The sequence below is a fragment of the Parathielavia appendiculata genome (genome assembly GCF_033297405.1).
Source record: "Parathielavia appendiculata strain CBS 731.68 unplaced genomic scaffold N657scaffold_13, whole genome shotgun sequence".
Lineage (NCBI taxonomy): Eukaryota > Fungi > Ascomycota > Sordariomycetes > Sordariales > Chaetomiaceae > Parathielavia > Parathielavia appendiculata.
In genome coordinates, this window is record NW_026944232.1 from 476,196 (window position 1) to 497,811 (window position 21,616).

Consider the following 21,616-nt stretch of genomic DNA (forward strand, 5'->3'; position numbering starts at 1 on the left):
GGCCAAGTGCGAGACTGCGGTTCTTGTCAGTTCCCGGGAACTCGATCCCAGACACTATGGCTGTGTGGGAAACAGAAGATGAGTCGATCGGGCCGGTGACAGACACGCCACATCGTCCTCTCTCGCGCACCGTTTCGCGAGGTTCGCGGAAATCCGGGAGGTCCGTGACACCACCCGGAAAGAAGGGCAAAAGCCGCTCTCCCCCACCGCTTCCTGGGGATAAGAGTGAGAGGGGATCCAAAAGGTCGTCCAGGGACGTCACCAATGATGAGAACATCAGCATTCTGGACCCGAGGCGCTTTACGCCGACACTACACGCCAGCTTGGTTTCAGAAATACTCTCTCTCAGGAGAGACCAGGAGGAAAAGTTGAAGATCATCGAGAGTCTCGAGACGTCCCTACATACGGTACGAGAGGAGACGGAATCGTTGCAGGCCTCATTATTGTCGACGGGGAAGGAGAGCCGGTCACTGAAGCGGCAACTATCCCTGCTGGAAGGCGGGACATCATCCGCACTTGGTGAATTAGCGAAGGAGCGCGATGAGGCGATTGAGTCAGCAGCCGAGACCCGAAAACGACTCGAGGCCACACAAAAGAAACTGCGAAGCCAAGAGGAAGACTCGGAGCGCGTGCATGAGCAATGGGCAAGAGAGAAGGATGAATGGGAGGAGGAGAAGCGCAAGTATGAGCGCAGGATCCACGTCGCCGAAACACGTTTGAAAGTGGTCCTCGATGAGGTTGCTGCGTTCCAGGCCGCCCAGGCCAATGGCCTGAATGGAGTGCCAAACGGCGCAGAGAGCGACGGGGAAGAGAGCGTCAAAGACGACGCTACGAGTGTTAGGAGCATGAGCATCACGAACAGTATCCGATTTTCGGTTGCAAACAGCATCCTCAAGGCCAACGGAAACTCGCTGGCTGACGAGCTGGGATTTGACGGTTACGACGAGGAGAGCGACTATGGGGGCCGGGACAGCGTCCTGTCAAAGAGCCACATGCGGAACTTCAGTCGAGAGAGCCTTGCGTTTAGAACCCACCAGAGACACCGGAGCAATGATAGCTTGGTGAGGCCCGGCACTGCGCTTCGCGGAAAGCTGGCCTTCAACGCCGCTGCGCTCGAGAAGCTCGAGGATGGCATCATCAAGGAGGATGATGAATCGCAGCCGCCCGCTCCTAAGTTCAGCTATGTGGACACAGGAATTCAATTTTCGCCTCCGCCTTCGCCCACAATTATTCCGGCCAAGCCTTCGACGCCCGAAACCTCCCTGATCATGCAACGGCTTGAAAGATTGTACGATGTCGACAGCCCTCCTCGTGCTGACAGCGAGATTGAGGCGAACCAGAGGAGGAAGCGGGTGCATTCGGGTCAGCCGCTTGCGATCAAGATGCCCGGCATTCATAATCTAATGGTCAACGGCTCGTCTCAAACCGCTGAAGAGCCTCTCAGTCCACCCAAGACGCCCAAGACGCCTTTCCAGGACGCGCCGCCAGTGCCAAAGGCCGAGCCTCCTGCCATGGTTTCCGTATCCACACAAACCGATGACGTGCCGCCTCCGCTCCAATCACCGTTCCACGGGCTGACGCTGCCCATCCCCAGCATCAGCATCATCCCCTCGAGTCGACCAACGACGCCCCGCGAACCGCGCCTCCCACAGTTGTCCAAGGATTTCGGGTGCCAGGTATCTCTGCTGACTACAGTGCCTACAATTTCGTCAGGCATGCAGACGGAAGAGATCAGGATTGACATGAGATTGGACAAGCTTCCTCCACATCTTCATCCCTCTGCCATTACCTCCAGGCCATCTTCCCCTGCCGTCGGTGGGGCAGATGTTGCTAGCGAGGAGACTCGGCAGTTTACGCCAATCCCTGGCACTGTGCCGCCACGGAATCCGCGACGCCTGGCTACCAATCGAAGCTTGACAGAGCTGCCCTCATCGCCTCCGATGTTCTCGTCCTCCATTCTCGAGGAGACTCACGATCTCTACCCAGGGCATAACGATGACGGTCCATTATCAAGCCAAAAGGCGCCCATCCGACGGCCGCCACGGATTAGCAGCTTGTTTGCGGGTTTTGATGGGAACAGCTCCGACGAAGTTGACGAATTCCTGGAGGCGGACATGAGCGAATCGGAGTACCGCACCGCGCTGTCAGCGCCATCAAAACCAAGAAACGGAACGAGTCGCGGTGTGAAGCGCAATTCCGTGGGCACTGCCACGTCATCAGAAAATGCATTTTCACCGAAAGGCAGTTACCGCTTCTTGTCTCGGACTTCGGAGGATGGTGAAGGCTTTGACTCTGCAAGGTACCCAACTCATGATGTTCGCGATATGGGATTTGGCAGAAAGAGTTCGAGACGCGGCGGGCGGCCTTCAATGTTCGGAACAAAGTCGAGTGTCATGCGCCGAACCGCCATGATCCAGAGCGGGATCGTCTCTCATCAGAGGACTAGAAGTCCGAGCCTCACGGATGCGAAGGAACCTCCGTTTCCCATTCCAACAAGGGCCAGCTCAAGGAAGCCGCCCATCAGCACAAGCGCGCCGAGTGATGGACGCACAAGCCCGAGCAGAGGCTCCGATGCTTGGTCCAGGCGAGGCTCGAACCGGAGTCACTACCGCGCTAATAGCATCCGCAAAGTGCGCTCCGCTACAGGTTTTCCTCGAAGCCAGAGACACCGGCGGCGCGGCAGCCGCTCGCCGCCTCCGTTTTCGCCGTCAACGGAAGCGACTGAGAGCCCCCGGCTTCCTCCGCTGCCCAACAATGATATCACGAGGCCGCGCACAAGGGATGGATACATGGCGCCGAGATGCAAGGGCCACAGGTCTCAGCCGTCAAACACCACCGCGAACACGGCCGACACGGGCGCCGGGTCACAGGGCAGGTCAAACCAGCCGCCGACAGTGGTGGACGCCATTGCGCAAACCATGGTCGGCGAATGGATGCTCAAGTATGTGCGGAGACGCAAGTCGTTTGGGGTTTCGGATGCCCGAGGCGGCGACGACAGCAGCAACGACCGTCATAAGAGATGGGTCTGGCTTGCACCGTATGAGCGGGCGATTCTCTGGAGCAGCAAGCAGCCGGCTTCGGGAAGCGCGCTGCTGGGCAAGTCTGGCCGCAAGTGTAAGTGGTCCGTATCTGAAGTAGGATTGGTTTGTTTACTGACCTCGTGCAGTGACAATTCAGTCGGTGCTGGACGTCAAGGATGACAACCCGCCTCCTAAGGGGGTCGCCCAAGTCTTCAACCGGTCGATCCTGATTCTGACACCGGAGCGCGCGCTGAAATTCACGGCCGAAAACGCCGAGCGTCATTATATTTGGCTTACGTCCTTGTCATTTCTGGCGCACTCTAACCAGGCCATACCAGAGACCTTGGTGGTACCGCAGCCGAGGCCGTTGGTCGAACAGTACGAGTTACCGAAGCCTAAGCGGCGGGCGATTCGTGACTCTATCCGCCTTACCAAGTCCAAGACGGCCGTCATCAAGTCGGATCCGCTCACGGCCGAGCCGTCGCAGATGGACAGCGCCCCGCCTGTTCCTACCTACCGGCCGCCTCCGGTCCCCGAGGTGTACCACCTCCCCGCGCACGCAAGGGACATGTCGAGAGACGCTGCGGAGCCGCCTACCGTCCCCCGGTTCCTTGACCGAGCAAGCCAGATGCCGGTCCACGGGCGCAAGCGCAGCAACACGGGCGGCCACGTGCCGCCGCCGCTCTCGTTTCGAGGCTTCTCTGGCCCCGCCGGCAGCGGCGGGTACCACACGGCCTCGAACAGCACGGCGGGCAACAGCGTTATGACGGCGGGGTCGTCGGATATCTACAGCAACGGTGGTGCCAGCGCCGTCACGGGATCGAGCGGCATGACGTGGACGACGCCGTCGGTGCGGACATCGGAAGCCTCGAGCCGACCCAGTGGACCAAACATCTTTGAAGCCATTGGCACGGTGCGCATGGAGGCCTTCATCAGCCCGCTCTCGCTCAGCCAGTTCAGCGAGAACGCGCCGTACGAGCCCGCCGACGAGTTTCGGCACGTGTCCCGCCGGCGCAGCAAGGAGCTCCGCCGCAGGGCGAGCCGGAGCAGTCGGCAGCGAGACAGCTACCAGAGCAGGGGCACGCGGGCCACGGACGAAACCCTTGACGAGTGGTACCTGAGGGGTGATAATGATCCCTTCAGGGGTTTCTAGGAGCGCCTGGTCGTTGGGGTTCTCTGTCCGCTGTTTTCTTATTATTATGTCTCGTGGCGGACGCCGCGGTCCCGGTCATGACTGACGCCTCCTTTCAAACTCTCTCACACTCATCCGCTCCTTCGCATCCACACGTTCACACACACACGCTCTTTCGCGCTGTTTCCGGGGTTGTATTTTCATTTGTTGTCGTTTTCATCAACCCAGTTCGGGACTGATCGTTGATGATCGTCTTACTGGGGGCCATGGGATATTGTTCCCCTCTTCCTGTGTTCAAGGTTCCGTTTTTGCTTCTTTGTCGGAGGGATTGTATATTATGGCTGCCCGGAAGACGTGCAAGCAACCGGGCAGGAACACATTTACTTCTTGTACTGGGGAAAGGTATGCTTCTTCTTGTGCCACGTCCGGTTTGTTTTATTTCATTGGCAGGTTGATTGAATGATACCATTCTGTTATTTTTGAAAAGTTAGTTTTGGAGGTGGATATAGTACAGCTCCTTTTTCGGTGTATTAGATTTATGTTGTTACTCTGCTCTTTTGAGGTGGTCCGACACAGACAGGCGTTGGCTGAGGGCGCTGTGTGTAAGAATGAATAAGTTGATGTTACCTTAACTTTGGTGGATGAGAAGACACTACTTGCCTGCCCAGCCCCATATACCGGTTGGGCTTCCTCATCGATAGAGAGAGCTATACTAGACCTTTCTTCTCGAACTTTGGATTGGGTTCGTGTGGTAATGTGCTGTGTTTCGTAATGGAGTTTGTTAGGGTCGTTGTGAGTGTTGATGGGGTTTGTCAGAGCTGGCTCATTCTCTATTTCGAGATAACTTAGCACGATGATGGAATACATTACAGGTAGTTGTCAGACCCCCTTCTCTTCTCTGCAGGCGCAATATCTTTTTCATGAGGGAATGAATCGCCATGTTAAGTGTTATGCGCAGCGAACCCTAACCCACGCTCTCCGATTCCACGACCTGACCCGCAGCGCCAAGTTATGCCCCGCCATGAACTTCAAACTTCGAAGTGGGGTCCTCGAAACGAATCAAAGCCTCGAACTCTAGAACACCACCAAAAAACCTGTCCCACAACAAACCGCAGCGATGGAGGAAACATTCGAGCAGATGCAGGCGCGGCACCGGAAGGAGCTTCGAGACCTACAGGGGCGCATTACCAACAAGAAAAAGAACGCGACCAAGAAGACGCGCAAGTTCGTCAACGACGAGTGCGCCGAGCTCGAGCGCCAGACCAAGGAGCGCCATGAGGAGGAACTGAGGAGACTTATGGGCGACGCAGATGAGCCCAATGGCGTGGACGGGCAGCCGCTCGACGACCGAGAACGACCACAACCAGGGCCGCGAGACGAAGAAGACCAAGACCAAGCCCTAGTCAACAACCTCGCCGACAGATTGGAGTCCACAACAACCCTCGCTCCCCGACAACAGCAGACACAGTCTCAAACACAACAAGAACAAGCACAAGCACAAACACAACAGCAACAGCAGCAGCCGCCGCCCCAAGAACAAAAACCAAAACGCAACCGCCAAAAAGAGCGCCTCGCCCGCCGCCAGGCAGAGCAAGAAGCCGCCGCGCGCGCGGCCGAGTCCGAGGCCGCCGGCATGACGGATCATCGCGCGGCCGAGCGCCAGGCCATGCGGCGCGCGTTTGCGGCGCACGCCCTGCGCGAGCGCGAGATCGCGCCCGACGGGCACTGTCTCTTTTCTGCGGTCGCGGATCAGCTGGAGGCGCTGGACATTCCGCTTTCGCCGAAACATGATTTAAAGGGGAAGGAGGGGAACGGGGAGGAAGGGTTGGTGGATGTGGTGGGGGAGAGAGCTAAGGTGGCGCCGTATCGGGTTGTCAGGCGGGCTGCGGCCGAGTGGATTAAGGCGCATCGGGAGGAGTATGAGGGGTTTATTCATGAGGAAGAGGGCGGGGTGGACAAGTATGTGCAAAAGATTCGGGATACGGCCGAGTGGGGTGGCCAGCTGGAGCTCGCTGCCCTTGCGAATGCGTACGGGGTGGAAATTCGGGTCGTGCAGGGCGGGGAGAGGGTCGAGGTTATTCGGCCTGCTGCTGGGGCTGTTGTTGACGGACAAGAGGGGGAGGAGAACAGGAAGGGGGAAGAAGGGAGGAGGACGATCTGGTTGGCGTACTATCGGCACGGGTACGGGTTGGGGGAACATTATAATTCGTTGAGGAGAACGACGGGGTGAGAGAGGAGGCGAGCACGCAGGGACGGATGAATCGGGAAGAAGGTCGATTCTGCGTCTTGGGTGACGGTCAGGTCGACTGAATTGACCTGAATTGACCTGAATTGCAACCTGCTTTGCACCTTGCCCCAGGTCGAAGTGCTTGCCGGGTCCTAGAGGGAGTAGGGGGGAATGATCATGGTTGTTAACAATGACGGCGAGAGGAAGTCGAAGCGGGGACCATCTGGATCCCTGCCCACGACTCTGCTTTATGGGTTGAATGTAGATTGTAGGTGCAGATGCCCTACTTCCCGCGGCCCATGGCTCCTGTGCACAATCCATCTCCAGCCCCAGGGCGCGATAGGCATTAGAAGCTTCGGGGCTGGCTCGGGATTCCGGTCGGATGCTGAAGCGACGTCGCCGACTATGCCGGGGACAAATGCAGAACCACGCCAGGAGATACATTAAACTCATCAACAATTCCATCCAGTTGCTGCGACTCGAGGGGCCAGGCATGAGCTGAAAACCCGCTTTAGGAGATGGGACGTCGTGTTGCCGAACCGAGCGGCGCTCTTTGGGCCAATGATTCCTAGTGGACAAGACAGCAATGCGACCGTTCAGCTTCGCCTGTCCAGTACAGAATCATCGACTCACATATGCAGTTTGCACATGCACGGTAACTCGGACAACGAATATCGAGAGGCCGACCGGTCAAGAAAGGCCACAGCAACCATGGGTGTTCTGAAGGGGATGTTCAGATGTTTGAGATCTGAGATGGTATCAATGAATAACCAAGGTAGGGCAGCAAATATTTTCATCACTCTTATCAAAAAGAAACACTAGCTGACAGTTTGCGGGCTTCGGGGCATAAGCTATGTATGGATCGACCGATTCTACACGCGTAGTATGATCCTACCCAAGACGCTTCGGTTACCGCCGACTCCTCTTTCAGCTTACACGAGGCCGCAAACCTACGCAAGAATTTCCCAAAACAAATGATGCAGCTTAGCACAAGGTAGCTGAGCTCAAGCTCCACGGGGAACATCGCTTCTGGATCTACAACTCTACGGTCCATTACGCGGCCAGGATGGCAACCACACTGGATGAAAGTGCCTCTCGCAGACGTCACCAGACTGAACTTAGTGAAGCTGTCTCGACTCGTACGTATAAGAGCCGACTCTCTTCTCCTTGACCAAGCATCCATTGGCAGTCTCAACAACAGTTCTCTTGCCTTTCACTAGAAACAACACTCAGCCCCTATTCACTTCCTCGACATGGCGACCGTTACTGAGACCGCCGCTTCACATGCCACGAACGGGGTAGCCGTCGACGCCAGCCCTGTCATCGCAAAGCTCCAGGCGGCCTCTCTCCATGCCCCAAGTGTCGTCAGTGATGCCCCAGCTGTCCATGACATGACTGTCAGCAATATCGTTGTGCCTGCCGCCAAGGGCGCAGGAGACGCGGCAGACATACCCTACACGACCTTCCACCTGGCGGCCTGCTCTTTCGTACACCCCGATGGACGTCCTTCGCACATCAGGCAGTGCTGTGCTCCCAAGCCGGCGGCCGAGAACGGGGCGGCACGGCCCAGAGAACAGCACATCCGCCTCTACCACAGCGAGCCGTCGCACTTTGGCTACAACCGCGGCTGCGATATCATTCGCGAGTCGAGGTTCAGCACCCGTCAGGGCTGGCATGCGCCCGCCGTCGACGACCTGGTAGCCGACGATGTCGGAGCCGGCAGTGCCATTGCCAGTGTTGGATGGTGGGTGGAGCAAGATGTCTACGAGGTCAGTCTCCTGCCTCCAACATGCCAGAACAAGGACTGATACAAACCGCTCGAGCAGACCAGAGTCTATTACGCCGACAAAAGCGGCACTCTCCGGGAAGTGAGTTAATGATCCCATTCCCTGCCCCTGGACTTTGAATTGAAAAAAGTCAGATGATGCTAATGTGTCGTTTGGTGGCAGCGCTGGAATCGCACCTCCTTCAAGCCACAAGTCCATGATAGCTTCGACATTGAGCTCCCGGCGCCGGCCAAGTTGGTGCCGCCCCATCCCGGCTGGGCCGAGACCAATCTGCGTCCTGCCGACACCCCCCCTGCCTCTACCGCTGACACCACGTTCCCGGAAGTCAAGCCCCTCGCTGGCTCCAAGTTTGCGGCGGTTCGCTCCGAGGACGGGACCCTCCATGTCTACTACCAAGCCGCCGACAAGTCCATCCACGAGCTTGCCAATAAAGGCAGGGGCTGGACCGGAACGTCAGCCATCGTCCTGACCTCGGACAAGGCCAAGCCGGGCAGCCCCTTGACGGCCGTTTCGGGCGGCTGGAACGAGATGCGCCTCTTCTTCGTCACGCCCAACGAGACGCTGGCCGGGGTCTACCGCGACGACCACACTCGATGGACCCCCAGTATGTGTGCCCCCTTATCTGAGATGCCTTTCCGTCCACTGACTCGCGAGTGCAGTCGAAATGCCCGCGTACAAGCTCCTCCCCTCGGCCATGCTATCTGCCGTCGCCTGGAACTACGCCTCGGCCTTCTTCGAGATTCGCATCTTCACCACCGACGATAAGAACGATCTGTACGAGTACCACTTTGACCGCAAGCAGGGCGGCTGGGCGCCCGCGCCGGTCAACATCAACAAGGCCCCTGCTGCGGCACTCTCGCCGGCAAAAGGCACCCGCATGCCCCTCTCGGCGGTCGCGGCCGTCATTGTGGACGACGAGTGGAAGACCAAGGTCTACTTCCACCCGCGGCGCACCATCGCCGAGTGGGACGTGTGCTCCAAGTCGACCGCTTTCAATGGCATTCCAAAGGTGAGCGCTGGCGCGGCGGCGCGGCGGCAGATTGAGGAGGAAACGAGGGCAAAGATCCAGGCGGAGGAGGAGAGGAAGAAGAAGCACGATGCCGAGGAGGCCAAGAAGAAGCAGCAAGGTGGGCCCGAGGCAAAGAAGAATCCTCTTCCCAACAAAGTGGTCAGTCCGCCAGCTCACTGCCTCTCCCCCAGTTTGGCTCACATCTCTAGCAGACCCTGAGCAACCCGGTCGCCATTATCGGTTCGCTGACGGGCCACCACCCGACCATCGACGACGTGTTTCACAAGGTCGACCTGCCCTTCCCCGTCACGCTCTACGGTCACGCGAGCAAGACGCTGTGGGTGACCGAGAACGGCTTCATCTGCCTCGACAGGCACACGGACGCGCGGGCGCACCGTCAGGGCCAGCCGCTGCCGTCCCGCAACGGTATTCCCCCCCATGCCCTCTTCCCGTACTGGGCCGACTTGATGATCGCCGCGGGCAAGCCGCACGGCGTTTACTACGAGGTCTCGGGCGCGGCACCGAACCGGCATTTCACGGTCGAGTGGTATGTGACGCGGTACAAGCACGAGGAGCAGTACTTCCACTTCAACGCGACGCTCGAGGAAGCCCAGCCCGACATAGTCTCGTTCAGGTACTACGATGTGGGCGACGGCGGCCATGAGTGCACCGTCGGCGTGCAGGGGCCTACAGGTAAGTTTCTCCCAAGCTTCCCTCAGACAATATCCTGTCGCGCATCCTCCGAGCCGGGTTTCTGACCCTGCTTTTGTGGCTCTCGTTTAGCACACCTGCAATACTCGCACAACCAGGCCAACATCCACAGGGGCCTTCAGATCACGTTCAACACGCACGAGAACAAGATGCATGCAACCCAGTTTCGCATCTGACCCGAAAGTTGCGCGTGGAAGGACGCGCCAGGGGAACTGGTATGCGTCTGCCATGGTTTGGCTACTGGAAATCCTTACCTGGGGCCTTTGGGTCTGTGCCATTTTCCACAGCTGGCGCCTTCTTTGGTAGAGCAGACGCTCCTGGGTGTTGTTTCGTGATTGTTGAACGGTAAAATGCTGTGGAAAGATATATGGTACTTTGACAAAGTAGCTTGCCGTATTAGGTTAGCAGCTTATTGGCTGTTATGTATTTGGCAGAAAACCACATCTGAAGTTGTGCTATTCGTACATACTTTCCTCGCTCTTGGCAAGCGGCCCGGCATTGAGTTGCCTCGGCTCGGCTTACCTCATCAGCGGGATAATCTCAACCACACAACTTACACTCTTTGATGACTCTTGTAAACACATCCCAGGACAAAAGTCACAATTTTACAGCCAAGTACAATTTCCTCGGATAGTAGAGCAGCCTCACCATGGATATCCAGTCCCTCTTCAGCGTCAAAGTAGTCCCCTTCCCCCCCGCCTCCCCCCCCTTCTTCACCCCCCTCCCATTTTCACCAGACTAACACCGCATCCCAGGACAAAGTCGTGCTTGTGACAGGCGGCGCCAAAGGCATCGGACGCATGATATCTGAAGCCTTCATCGTCAACGGCGCCAAAGTGTATATTTCCTCGCGCGACGCCGCAGCCTGCACCGCCGCGTGCGCCGAGCTGAACGCCCTGCCCGGCGTCAGGCCCAACTCGGGGGCCATCCCTCTCCCTGCCGACCTTTCCTCGCTCTCGGAATGCCAGCGCCTCGCCTCGGAGCTCGCCTCTCGCGAGCGCCGTTTGCACGTGCTCGTCCACAACTCGGGCGCCACCTGGGGCGAGAGTTACGATACGTACCCGGACCAGGCCTGGCAGAAGCTTTTGACGCTCAACCTCCACCGCGTTTTCACGCTCACTCAGCTCCTGACCCCGCTCCTCTCCGCCACCACATCCTCCTCGTCCTCCTCCTCCTCGCCTTCCCAAGCCAACCCAGACAATCACCCGGTATCATCAGACCCCGGCAGGATAATCCACATAGGCAGCATCGACGCGCTACGCGTCCCCTCCCTCCCAACCTTCGCCTACTCAGCCACCAAAGCAGGGCTGCACCACCTCAGCCGGCACCTGGCCGTGGAGCTAGGGCCGAGGGGCATCACGAGCAACACGCTGGCGTGCGGGCCGTTCCCGAGCAAGATGATGGCTGCGACGCTGCGGGAGTTTGGGGACGAGATCCGGGGCGCGAATCCGTTGGGACGCATCGGCGTACCCGCCGACGTGGGCGGCGCGTGTCTCTTCCTGGCGAGCCGGGCGGGCGCGTTTGTGAATGGGGCGACTGTGCGCGTGGATGGGGGGGTGAGCTTGATGAGTAAGATTTAAGTTTTTGGCGGTAGTCCGAGTTCCTGCTTGGTTATGAGCGGGCGGATGGGATGGAGGCAGAGGATATTGTGGAAACGTGGTTTGGAATGCGTTGCTTGGACGGGTGGGTACGTTGTACAATACGGTTACAACAAGGGTAATAGATGGGGTGAGTGTTCATGACGCTGTAGTTATCATTCCAGCGTGCTGGCTCTGACCTGGTGTCCGAATTAGAGCTGCCCTTAGGTGTGGCGCGCGGTTCCATGTGTATGTTGTGGATGACGATCAACAAGACGACGAAAAAAACCAAGAATGTATACGAGAAATTCTTAATGACAACGACGAACCCCTGTCCATACCCAAACGCAAGAACGCCTGTGCTGATATAGCTGCCCATGCCGCCGATATAGCTGCCCATGCCGCCGATATATACGCCTGATCCGTATGAAAGCAATGAATCCCCATGGCCCCGATGAATAACCCAAACCTGCCGCGCCTGTGCATGCTCCTAGAGATCCGCGTCTAGATGAGGGGTGACTGGCTGTCTGTGCGCCGGAGTTATCCGGTCTCTCCTGCAGTAACTGCTCCCTTCCTTGATGATCTCCGACAAACGACGAGGATACTCTGCTGATTTTGCCGCTCTGCTCAATCGGACCGCAAGCGTTCTAGTCGATGTCTTCTCTTGGGGCACCCACAAAAGCCCATCTTGAGAGAAGAATCCGGCAGCTGGAGAGGAGTGATGAGCATCGGCGGTAGCGACGGACACCTTCAATGAAGCCGGCTGTCTATGACAGCTTGACGCCGTCAAGATCCCGCATAAGCACAGCCATCTGCGCCCGCTTGGCCGCCTCGGCCACCAGGGTGAAGTCCTTCAGAAAAGCCTCGGTTGAGGGCGCCTTGACGGGTTTCGGCGCTGGCGGGACAATCTTGCTGGTTGGCGACTGCTGCGTCGAGGACAGGGCCGACGTCTGCGTGCTGGTTAAGGGGTCCATTGTTGGGTCAGGTAGCGACTGTGGTGTGGTAACAGTGGAAGTGGCCTGAAGGAACCTTTTTGAGTCAAGCGTTGGATGGATAGGCGAAACCGAGCGAGTGTCGACGAGGTTGAATAAGAGCGAAAGGACGGGAGGATGAGGCCTTATGACGACAGATGCGGGGGCCGGCTAGTCCAAGACGATAGAGGGAGTCCGGCTTGCGATGCCGACTTTTCGGGAAGCGCAACGATTCGCCCGGCAGTTTCGTCTTCTAGACGGTCAGGAAACCGACTGCTGTGCCACGGCCGCAGCAATATATCTTCCAGACAACAGAAACAGATGGATCGCAACCTTCCCGATCCGCTGAAAGTAAAGAAGCTGCTTCTTGCTCTTCAGTGCCCGATCAGAGCAGGTGCAGCGGCCAATTTCATGCACGACCGTTGAGATAAGCCTCTGGCAACTGGCTGTAGCCGATGGGTGGGCCGACCGGTAGGCGCAGGCGGCAGGCAAGCCGGCTGAAATGGGGGTTGTGGCCCAATATACAGCAATCTGGGCCGTGAGCGGGACTCTGCAGAGGCGAGACGCCGTGCAGACGGCACCCCTCTTCCTCCTGGCGTCTTGCTGGCGAGTGCGCGCTGGATGGCGTCCTGCACAAGGCCCAAACTGGAGAGCCGTGCGGTTGCAGTGGCGATCGATAACAGGTGGATGATTGTGAGCTCCCGACGGCGGATGGTGCACGCAAGGCGGGACAAGCCGAGGCACTATCGGGTAACAGTGGTGTATAGAGGTGGTTGGCTAGCTCTGTGGGCTTCCCTAGGCCTTGAATATGGTCGCGATGCAGGATCAGACGGTCGAGATGGCCGGTGAGGAGAGTTGGGGAAGAGGCAAGCCGAGGGATGGGTAGGCGGGGGATCGCAGCCGTCATATAACAAAGGAAAAAAAAGCTAGAGGGCCACCCGGGCTGTAGAAGCGGAGCACCAGCTATCTTGTGCTCTCGGATTCCTTTATCTCGACCCAAATAACTCCGTATGGAGCTAGAAACGGCGTCATTGCCCGGTGCCCACCGTGAGGAGCCCCTCCATTGCGCCGAGTGTTGGAGATGGTGACAAGGAGATACTTGCGCCAAGCCATCGGGATAAGGACCGAAGACCCGCTGTGCCGCAGATTTGCCTGGGGCACGCCAAGCAAGCCGGGCCACCCAAGTACCCCCGTGTCTCTGAATTTTCCGGCGCCAGTGCCCCTGGTCCGGTTGGACCGCGAGCAAACATCAACCTTCTTGACCCCCACATTCGATGTGGTGCCCAGTGAAATGAAAACGGTGGTGTGCCTGTCATTCTATTTCCCAGTCGTGTGAAACGCAAAGCAGACCATTCTTGAGTGGGAACAATTCGTACTCGGTGCTCGTGGGTACAGATGACGAGCCCACAGCCGGCCTCGACGGATTTCTCATAGAAATCTTCCGGCATCGCATTCCACTACCAGCAGGCGTGGTAGGGCTGCGAATTCTCGAAGAGGTTCCGAACTTCGGCAAATCATGGACCGATGCCGAGACGCACTCTACCTATGCTTGTCAGATACACCACCATCGCCCGCCTATCATGTGGCCAGCATAAAAGTGTCAATTTTGGGCTGCTGACTCTTCTGATAAGCCTTGTTTCAAAAGAGGGCATGGCACGCCACCTGAGTTCGACATGCCTCGACTCGTCGAAAAAATCTTGGGCGGGGTCTGCCAACCGCGACACCTCCGTCAAGTTCATCAACACTAGACGAAGTGGAAAGAATCGCCGAAGAACCGATTTAGCTGGGACGGTGGCAGCGCACTAGCGAGAAAACGGCCCTTTGTCAGAGGTGGCATTGTCGACGACATCGACACGGTGGATGCCAACGATTCATCACTTGGCTTCCAAATGCGTACGCAACGGGAAGCCATCGTGTCCCGGGAATTGATTGCGAGATCGTTGCTCACAACAAGGGCCAATCGAGATCGACGCGGGATTCCTCGGAGAGTGACCTTCCATTGCCGGTTCCTTGCATGCCATGGCCATGTCATGTTCCGCTGCATACGACTTGCCGAGATCTCGACTTCGTTTGACCCGGATCATGAGAGTGCGACCGGCTGACGGGTCCTCTTTGTTGATTGTGGTGAGAGCCAAGGGTAGATCGCGGAGCTTCAAGTCGTCTTCAGCTTGGCTATAAACCGGGCTTCTCGGCCCCTTCGCCCGCTGTGCGGCAGGTACAGATCTCGGCGGGAATCCCAACGCATATCGAGTGCCATCCATGTCATTGCATCTTGCGACAGTATCTGTACCGATCCGTAGACCATGCAGTCGATCTGTTCAACGGTCCGGAAGAAGGCGGCTGCCCAGACCAGTCCCAGATGAAAACCGCCATCGCACCCAGGAATTGGAAGTCGATCCCGCAGCGCTGCAACACAGCCGGCATGGCCTGCCCTGACCGAGTGGACCTGTCAAGCTGACCTTCCCCACTGGGCACCGTTGGATTTTGGCGTCGGCAGCACTGCGGGACAATCGAAGGTCGCGAGAATTCTTGCCGAAGCATTTAGCCGCCTGACGGAAACCCCGATGTCGAGACAATTGACAACGTGTGCGGTGGCGAAGAGTCTTCTGTTTATTGTCTTGATTGATGATTCTAGAAGTCATCGGCAGGAGAGATTCGTAGCGGTGACGGAGAAACCGGGTAATGCTCGAAATCAGCCCATGCCTCGATCCGTCGGCCGAGTCTCACATGTTGTAAGGGCTCGGTTGTTACGATTGTTGTTAATCGCGAGTGTTGTGAAGAGCAGGGCTGTGCGGATAATGAATGTATTGGGTTGTCATTCACTTTTAAACAACTGGGCTGAGACGATGACCACATTTGACGAGTAAAACTCCCATCCTCGGTTGGCCACTCAAGAACTTTTTTAGGCTGTAATTCCGCATCATTCACAGGGCAAGCAAAGTATTAGAAAGTCGAGTTGAAAGTGCAAACTGTTTGCGTCACGGCTGTTGAACGACCAAAGCTCTCAACCGCTCTTCCGTTTGTTCATTCCACAAACCGAAGAGTTGGCCAGAAAAGGAAGGAACGCTTGGGCCACCCCGGCGGTACCTTCCGAGATCTCCGGCGATTTTTTATGCAAAGACGGGAGACGGACCCACCCCGGTTGATACAGCGGAGTCGCCTTGCATTGGCTCTGCAGTGCATTGGACAAGAACCTCGACCCAGGCGAGATCGATCGTATCTCGAGATTTGGCAGTTGTGGTGTTGCGCAACGCAGCACAACCGACTGCGTCTTCTCGTGTTGCTTGTAGATCAATATGGCGTCAACACCCGCCGCGCCGAGCTGGCGAAGAATGCAGGTTCCCCGGCCGCTGCAGCAACTCTTCGACCACTTTCCACTGCGGACCTACGGAGCCAACGACTTGCCTGACAGGTCGCAGCGACTCACCTCAAGCGACCTTCCCACTCTCTATGTTTTCTCCACCGACTCGGACGCCCGGCTAGGCCTTCCGAGCTTCAATCCGGCCTGTCTCAAGTGGCAGGTGTGTTGCCGCTTGAACCTCCCATTCCCCTCCGCGGGCTAACACCATCCGCGTCAGACCCTTCTTCGCCTCGCCGGCCTCGAATTCCGCATCCTTCCTTCCACCAACCACGCCTCTCCCACTGGCTCACTTCCCTTCCTCCTCCCGCCGCGCACATCCTCCACCGCCTCATCGCCGCCAATCCCCGCCTCCAAGCTCCTCGCCTACGCCCGCCAACACACCTCCGCCGAACTCGACCCAGAGTTCCCCCTCCGCTCACAAGCCTACCTCTCCCTCGTCACCCTCTCCCTGCGAAACGCTTGGATCCACGCCCTGTACCTCGACCCCTCGCACACGGCGCTCCTCCAGCGCCTCTACGTCCGCCCGGCCTCGTCCTCGCGCGGCGTGCAGGCGACGCTGCTGTACCAGCTGCGCCGCGCCGCCGCCGAGCAGATCGCAAACACCGCCGGCTCCAGCAGCAGCGCGGTGCTCTCGACGGCCGCCGCGAGCAGTGCCGACGCCATCGACGAGGAGGCCGTGTACGCCGCGGCGCGGGACGCCCTGGCCGCTTTGGCGAGCTTGTTGCGCGAGAGCCCGACGGGGTGGTTCTTTGGGGCCGAGAGGCCTGGCATGTTTGACGCGAACTTGTTTAGCTATACGCATCTGATGATGGAGTTTATGGGTGAAGAGGATGTCTCTGTTGTGGAAGCGGGGGGCGGGGCGTTGGGGAGGATGGTGAAAGAGGCTGGGAATGGTGAACTCGCGAGGCATAGGGACAGGATGTTGGCGGTTACGTGGCCGGGCGAGATAGCGACGAGGCGTCAAGGCGGCGTTTGATGCGCGGTATATATGGCAGGCGGATGAAATATGCACATACATGTATAGGATAAACTAGATGAGGATACCCAAGGAAATTACACTAACTCATGTCACATATCGGGGAGTTCAAGTTTATGGGGGCATGCATATAAAGTCATGACATACGTAGTTAGCAATCTGTTTCCTATAGAATCATGTGCGGAGACCTATTCTGACGTCTTGTATGCTCGGATTATTGAAGCAGCAAACCGGCTATCTGCTGCCCGAGTAACATGATTATCCACCCACCTCCAATCTGCCTCTTGACCTTTTTCTCCTGACCTCCCATCACGCTGGCCGCTCTCTGACCCGGACCCCTAGCACCGTCACTAACTAAATGCGACTATCTCCTCCTCACTTTAGATCATGCCGGGTAGCACGAACGCGTCTGCAACTCGCCAACCAGCTGGACCGTGTCAGCTCAGATCCAGAATCAACCCCATGGTCTCGCCGCCTCTAACCTGGTAATAATGGGTGGTGAAAGGAGCAAAGAAACCCAAAGAACATCATGGGCGAAAGCGTTAGTTGAGGTTGACCACGGAACAACTACGGATATCAAGCAGTTTGATGAACCAGACCACCCAGACAAGCACGAAGCTCAGTTGAGCTAAGCCCAGGAGCAGTAAAGCAGAAGCCAACCCAACCTAGCGCGACAAAACAGACGTTAGAACGTCGAAGACTGAAAGGGAAGAGCGCCACCAGACAATGCCAAATCCAGGAGAGGCGACGAGTGAGATGATGCAGCCCAAAACAAACACGTACCCACCCAACCCAAATGGACGCAGCTAAAGAAACAATTTACCGGGCAACCATCAGAAACGGCCCCTACATCAACACCAGAAAAATCACCAGTCAGTCGATCAGGCAGCGTCAAGACCACCTATTAGTCCATCCGACCTTAGCTGGAGCTAAACTCCTACCCCGACAAAGCCTAACAGCCTAGCCTGCAAAACCACCAGCAAAGTAGAAAAGAGAACAACTCAACCCAACCCAGCCCCTCGAGCAAAAGCCAGATCAGAAAGTCCTTTCTGCGTCAAAATCAGTACGCCCGACGCCGCATATGAGGAGTGAATATGAGTGTGGTGCGAGTATCAAGAAAGAATGGGAAGAAAAAGTGAAGTGTCTCTGGAACCCATGCTGTAGAGCCCACAAGGCATCAATCATATCCCACCTCTCTTGGCCCACCCTCTTCCCCAATCCGCCCATCCGTGAACCAGTACAGACAGACGGAAAGAATACCGGGTTAGGGGAGGAGTAACGTGGAACTGCGCTGAGCAGAGACAAACCAACCAATGAAATGAGAGCCAGGGTTCGGGGAAAGGAGAAAAGGGGAGAAAGAAGCCACCGCCCATATTACCATGGCCGTAGTACGCTCCCTAGCAGCAACAGAAGCAGCAGAAGCAACTATATAGGCAGCCAGTTCGCCATACTAGTGCCGTGCCGTCCACAGCCCACAAAACAACAACTGGTCCAATCACCTAGCGCAACCTCGAAGGCGGAATACTCTCGACGACGCTCTCGACCGTGACAAACGCCCCGTCGCCGCCGTCCTTTCGCAGTTCCTCAAGCAAGACGCAAGTCTGGGCGTAGACATTCTCCAGGGCCGCGCGCGACGATTTGCCGAGCGACGCTGTTTTGAACACATCAGTTATACCACACTCCACCATGCTTCATCCCAACTCTTCATAACAAGAGCCAGGAATTGGGGGTAAAGTCCGGGGAAGGGATAGGAAGGACTCACTCAAAACAGCCGAATTCAACTCCTCCGCAACCGCCACCCGTCCGCTGCCATCCAGCAAATGCGCCACCTCCTTCACCTTCAACGGATTCGGGTACGCAATCAGCGAGAAAATCTCGTCCAATCGCCTGGCCGTCTCGCGCCGGGGATCTCCCTTGAACTCGGCCCGCAGCTCCATGCCATACGCCAGCAGCTCCTGCGAAAGCTTGCTCACCCCTGCTGCCGCCACATCGTCACCGGCAGCACCGTCCTCCACCATGGTCATGTCCAGATCATTATCCTGGCCTCCGCCAGTTGTTGTTGCTGCTGCTGTTGTTATTATTCCCGCCCCGAGCATCTCCTCGTCGCCATTTTCACCATCATCAGCTCGCGGTTCATTTGTGGCGCCCCGATGACTGTTCCGCCGCTGCTCCTCGAGCTGCATGTTGAGCACGGCCTCCTTGCGGATCATCTCGATGAACTTGCGGCAGCGCAGGCGGAAGTAGACCTGCTCGTTTTCGCGGAGGACAGTAGGGTAGTACGTGTTGGTGTAGCGCATGGCGCAGTCGATGTCGCCTTCCAGTACGGCGCGGCGGATGCGCTGCCGATTGTGGGCGTCCTCGTCGTCGCGCACGTTGATGCCTTGGACGGGCTCGTCCGGTGTCAGCCGAAGGGCCTTCTTCTCCTCTTGGAGTTCCTCCGCAAAAGCGCGCGCCGTCTCGACATAGCCGTCGTGCTGCAGGAATTGGAGAACCTGTTGCTGGCATTAGAACATCTTGCGCTCTTGAGCGTCTGTGGTGCTTACCAGCTGCTGGATGAGGTCCGTCTCGGACAGCCCGTCAACAAGCCAGGATGTGTCAGCGAGCCGAATTTCCTCTATGATACTCGCTCGCTGCTTCTGCCGTCGAATGATTTTGGTCAGTGCTGCACGCATACGGATCCAAAGCCCATCGGGCCTCTCAAGCCGCTCCGCCATCATAGTAAGAGATGGTGACGATTGAAACGACTGCAACTAAGGAGATATAAGTGGTACAGAATGCAATGATGCTGTTGTATGGTTGAGCTTTGAGTGATGAGCAGAATTGAAGGGTGAAAAATCGAAGCGGATCCTATCTCAGCCTTGGGTTGCTCCTGCACTGGCAGACATACCCTCGAGAATCTCATATGAGATAGCAGCCATGACCTGCCGAGATGCTTTTTTCCCCCAAGAGCGTAAAGAGAAGCCCTGCAGGCGGGCACTGCTAATTATAGAGAAACACGTACCTTCATATAGCCATCGATATCAAACATAAAGGGCCTCTGACCAAAGTTGGCCATGATGTGATCCTCCTTTTTCTTGAGCCCGACAATGGGGTATAACTTTCCCTTGACATCCTTGAATGAAATGTCTTTGAAAGCGATTGCTACAGCCTATTAGTAGTTTCCCACAACAACTGACGCATAGGGTGTGCGCCGAAGGACAGATACAGAAGGCTTGAGATATGTGAAGCACGACAAGAACCGTAACAAACAGATTTTGGACTGGACGTACGCAATTCTCTCCCGTTCTTCGTGAAAAGCGCATGGTTCAGCCGGAAGTTGACAAGACACCCAACGGTATCCCCAACACCAAAGATCTCGGCGTACGGCTTGCCCACGTTTTGAGAGGCATACGAGTGGCCGTCATCGCCATGGTAGCCCCACGAGTCGGGTTCCCAACCGGGCGCCCGGGATATCGAGGCCTCTTTACTCGCGAACCCAATGGCGATAGGGGGGTTTCTGTAGCCGCCTGTCAGCCATAAAGATGCCCAGCCTCATTCTGAACCTCACGTTCCACTCAGCTACTTACTTGACCTTATCGCTCCTGGTATTTAATACCGTGATCTCAAAGTAATACACCCCGCACGACGGCGACATGTAGTGGTCCGCGCGGACGGCGCTCGCCTCGTGGTCGCTCGACGCCCTGCCCGTATGCCTGACCTCGTACCCGTCGCTCAGCACCTCGAGCGCGGCCTCTTTATCGTCCTTGTTCCATCTTGACGGTAGCGGGCTGACCGCGTCGTCGTCCTCCTCCTCGGCCGGAAACATGGGCTTCTCGACAATGTCGTATGCCACCCCGCGGTGTGATGAGCCGGACACCTTGGTGCCGACCAATGGCAGGTGCGAGGAGCTCTCGTTGCTCGAGAGCCGCGAGGCTATGGGAGACGAGGAGGGCGGCCCGACCTTGGCGGCGCTGCGCTCCCGCTCGGCGAGGACGTCGGCCCTGTGCTTTTCCTCCAGCTTCTGTAGATAGATGGTGCCCCGCAGGTATGATGGCGACAAGAAGCCGGAGCTGCTGACGTTGGGCATGGGCGCGACGGAGGGGAACCGGACGTCATCGTTACTCATGGGGTCTGCGGGTAGTAAGGGATCTTTGCTCATGTAGAGGTCGAAAGCTCGGGAGAAGTAGGGGAAGCTGGATCCGAGGCGAGGTGGCCAAAGGCCGGTGCCCATGGTTTGGCCCAGAGGGTCTATCGACAAGACACCCTCGCTCGAGCCTCCGTTTTGTGTGTAGGTCATGTCGGCGTGGAACATGGGACTGTGCGCGGCCGAGTATGGGTTACTGGAGTGTGTTTGGGGTTCTGAGTCGGGCGAGGGGTTGAGGAGGTGGGAGAAGCCGGAGTGGGCCGGGCGAGTCAGGGCCGAAGGGCCCCCGGAAACGACAGATGCGTAAGAGGGCCGGCGGGCGTTGAGGGGCGGCAACCTGCCAGAGGCTGAAGAGTCGAAGTTTGATGGGCTGTACTGCTGGTAGGGATTTGTCATGGTGAGGAGCTGCGGGATGCCCGAGGAGGGCCGCAACGGAGGGGGAAGACGATGCGAGACGTCAAGTCACGTCACAACCCAGCCAAGTGGAGGTCGTTGCTCGGCATAGACTGTGTGGATTATTTCCACGCCCCTCGTGGCGGTCCCAGTTTGTTGGCTGGGGACTGTTTTGCAGTTATCGGGCCGGAAACGAAGTATATGTTCTCGAGATGGGCGTGGAATTAAGCCAGAGGTTGGTATGGGAAACAAAGTCAAGTCCCACCTTGGCCCTTGCTCGCGAGTCTCGTTATGTCATAGATGTGCGAGTGTGGTAATGGCCATCCGTA

At 57.3% G+C, this 21,616-nt stretch overlaps 8 protein-coding genes across 8 annotated transcripts; 6 read left to right on the forward strand and 2 right to left on the reverse strand.

Annotated features, from left to right (window-relative positions):
• Nucleotides 1–56: 56 nt before the first annotated feature.
• On the forward strand, nt 57–4,173 carry N657DRAFT_578620 (uncharacterized protein; the record flags this gene model as incomplete). The annotated part of the gene is made up of 2 exons (XM_062789331.1): nt 57–3,114; nt 3,167–4,173. The coding sequence occupies 2 exons, from the start codon at nt 57–59 to the stop codon at nt 4,171–4,173; spliced, it is 4,065 nt and encodes a 1,354-aa protein (XP_062644879.1).
• Nucleotides 4,174–5,269: 1,096 nt separating this feature from the next.
• On the forward strand, nt 5,270–6,382 carry N657DRAFT_658106 (cysteine proteinase; the record flags this gene model as incomplete). The annotated part of the gene is made up of 1 exon (XM_062794861.1): nt 5,270–6,382. One exon carries the CDS (start codon nt 5,270–5,272, stop codon nt 6,380–6,382), a length of 1,113 nt encoding a protein of 370 aa, XP_062644880.1.
• A 1,250-nt stretch (nt 6,383–7,632) lies between these two features.
• Nucleotides 7,633–10,062, forward strand: N657DRAFT_683209 (uncharacterized protein; the record flags this gene model as incomplete). Its single annotated transcript, XM_062796553.1, has 6 exons — nt 7,633–8,148; nt 8,206–8,247; nt 8,329–8,770; nt 8,826–9,334; nt 9,388–9,868; nt 9,959–10,062. 6 exons carry the CDS (start codon nt 7,633–7,635, stop codon nt 10,060–10,062), a joined length of 2,094 nt encoding a protein of 697 aa, XP_062644881.1.
• A 473-nt stretch (nt 10,063–10,535) lies between these two features.
• On the forward strand, nt 10,536–11,466 carry N657DRAFT_658107 (NAD(P)-binding protein; the record flags this gene model as incomplete). The annotated part of the gene is made up of 2 exons (XM_062794862.1): nt 10,536–10,565; nt 10,642–11,466. The coding sequence occupies 2 exons, from the start codon at nt 10,536–10,538 to the stop codon at nt 11,464–11,466; spliced, it is 855 nt and encodes a 284-aa protein (XP_062644882.1).
• A 770-nt stretch (nt 11,467–12,236) lies between these two features.
• Nucleotides 12,237–12,425, reverse strand: N657DRAFT_547911 (uncharacterized protein; the record flags this gene model as incomplete). Its single annotated transcript, XM_062787868.1, has 1 exon — nt 12,237–12,425. A coding segment is annotated over one exon (189 nt), but the record flags the coding sequence as incomplete, so codon positions are not given.
• Nucleotides 12,426–14,846: 2,421 nt separating this feature from the next.
• Nucleotides 14,847–15,421, forward strand: N657DRAFT_137158 (uncharacterized protein). The gene has a single exon (XM_062785915.1). The coding sequence runs from the start codon at nt 14,999–15,001 to the stop codon at nt 15,299–15,301; it is 303 nt and encodes a 100-aa protein (XP_062644884.1). The 5' UTR covers nt 14,847–14,998; the 3' UTR covers nt 15,302–15,421.
• Nucleotides 15,422–15,766: 345 nt separating this feature from the next.
• On the forward strand, nt 15,767–16,735 carry N657DRAFT_547191 (uncharacterized protein; the record flags this gene model as incomplete). Its single annotated transcript, XM_062787862.1, has 2 exons — nt 15,767–15,955; nt 16,013–16,735. Coding segments are annotated over 2 exons (912 nt in total), but the record flags the coding sequence as incomplete, so codon positions are not given.
• Nucleotides 16,736–18,265: 1,530 nt separating this feature from the next.
• N657DRAFT_700569 (SPRY-domain-containing protein) lies at nt 18,266–21,290 on the reverse strand (the record flags this gene model as incomplete). Its single annotated transcript, XM_062797346.1, has 6 exons — nt 18,266–18,422; nt 18,534–19,263; nt 19,315–19,407; nt 19,773–19,912; nt 20,041–20,267; nt 20,338–21,290. The coding sequence occupies 6 exons, from the start codon at nt 21,288–21,290 to the stop codon at nt 18,271–18,273; spliced, it is 2,295 nt and encodes a 764-aa protein (XP_062644886.1). The 3' UTR covers nt 18,266–18,270.
• Nucleotides 21,291–21,616: the final 326 nt, after the last annotated feature.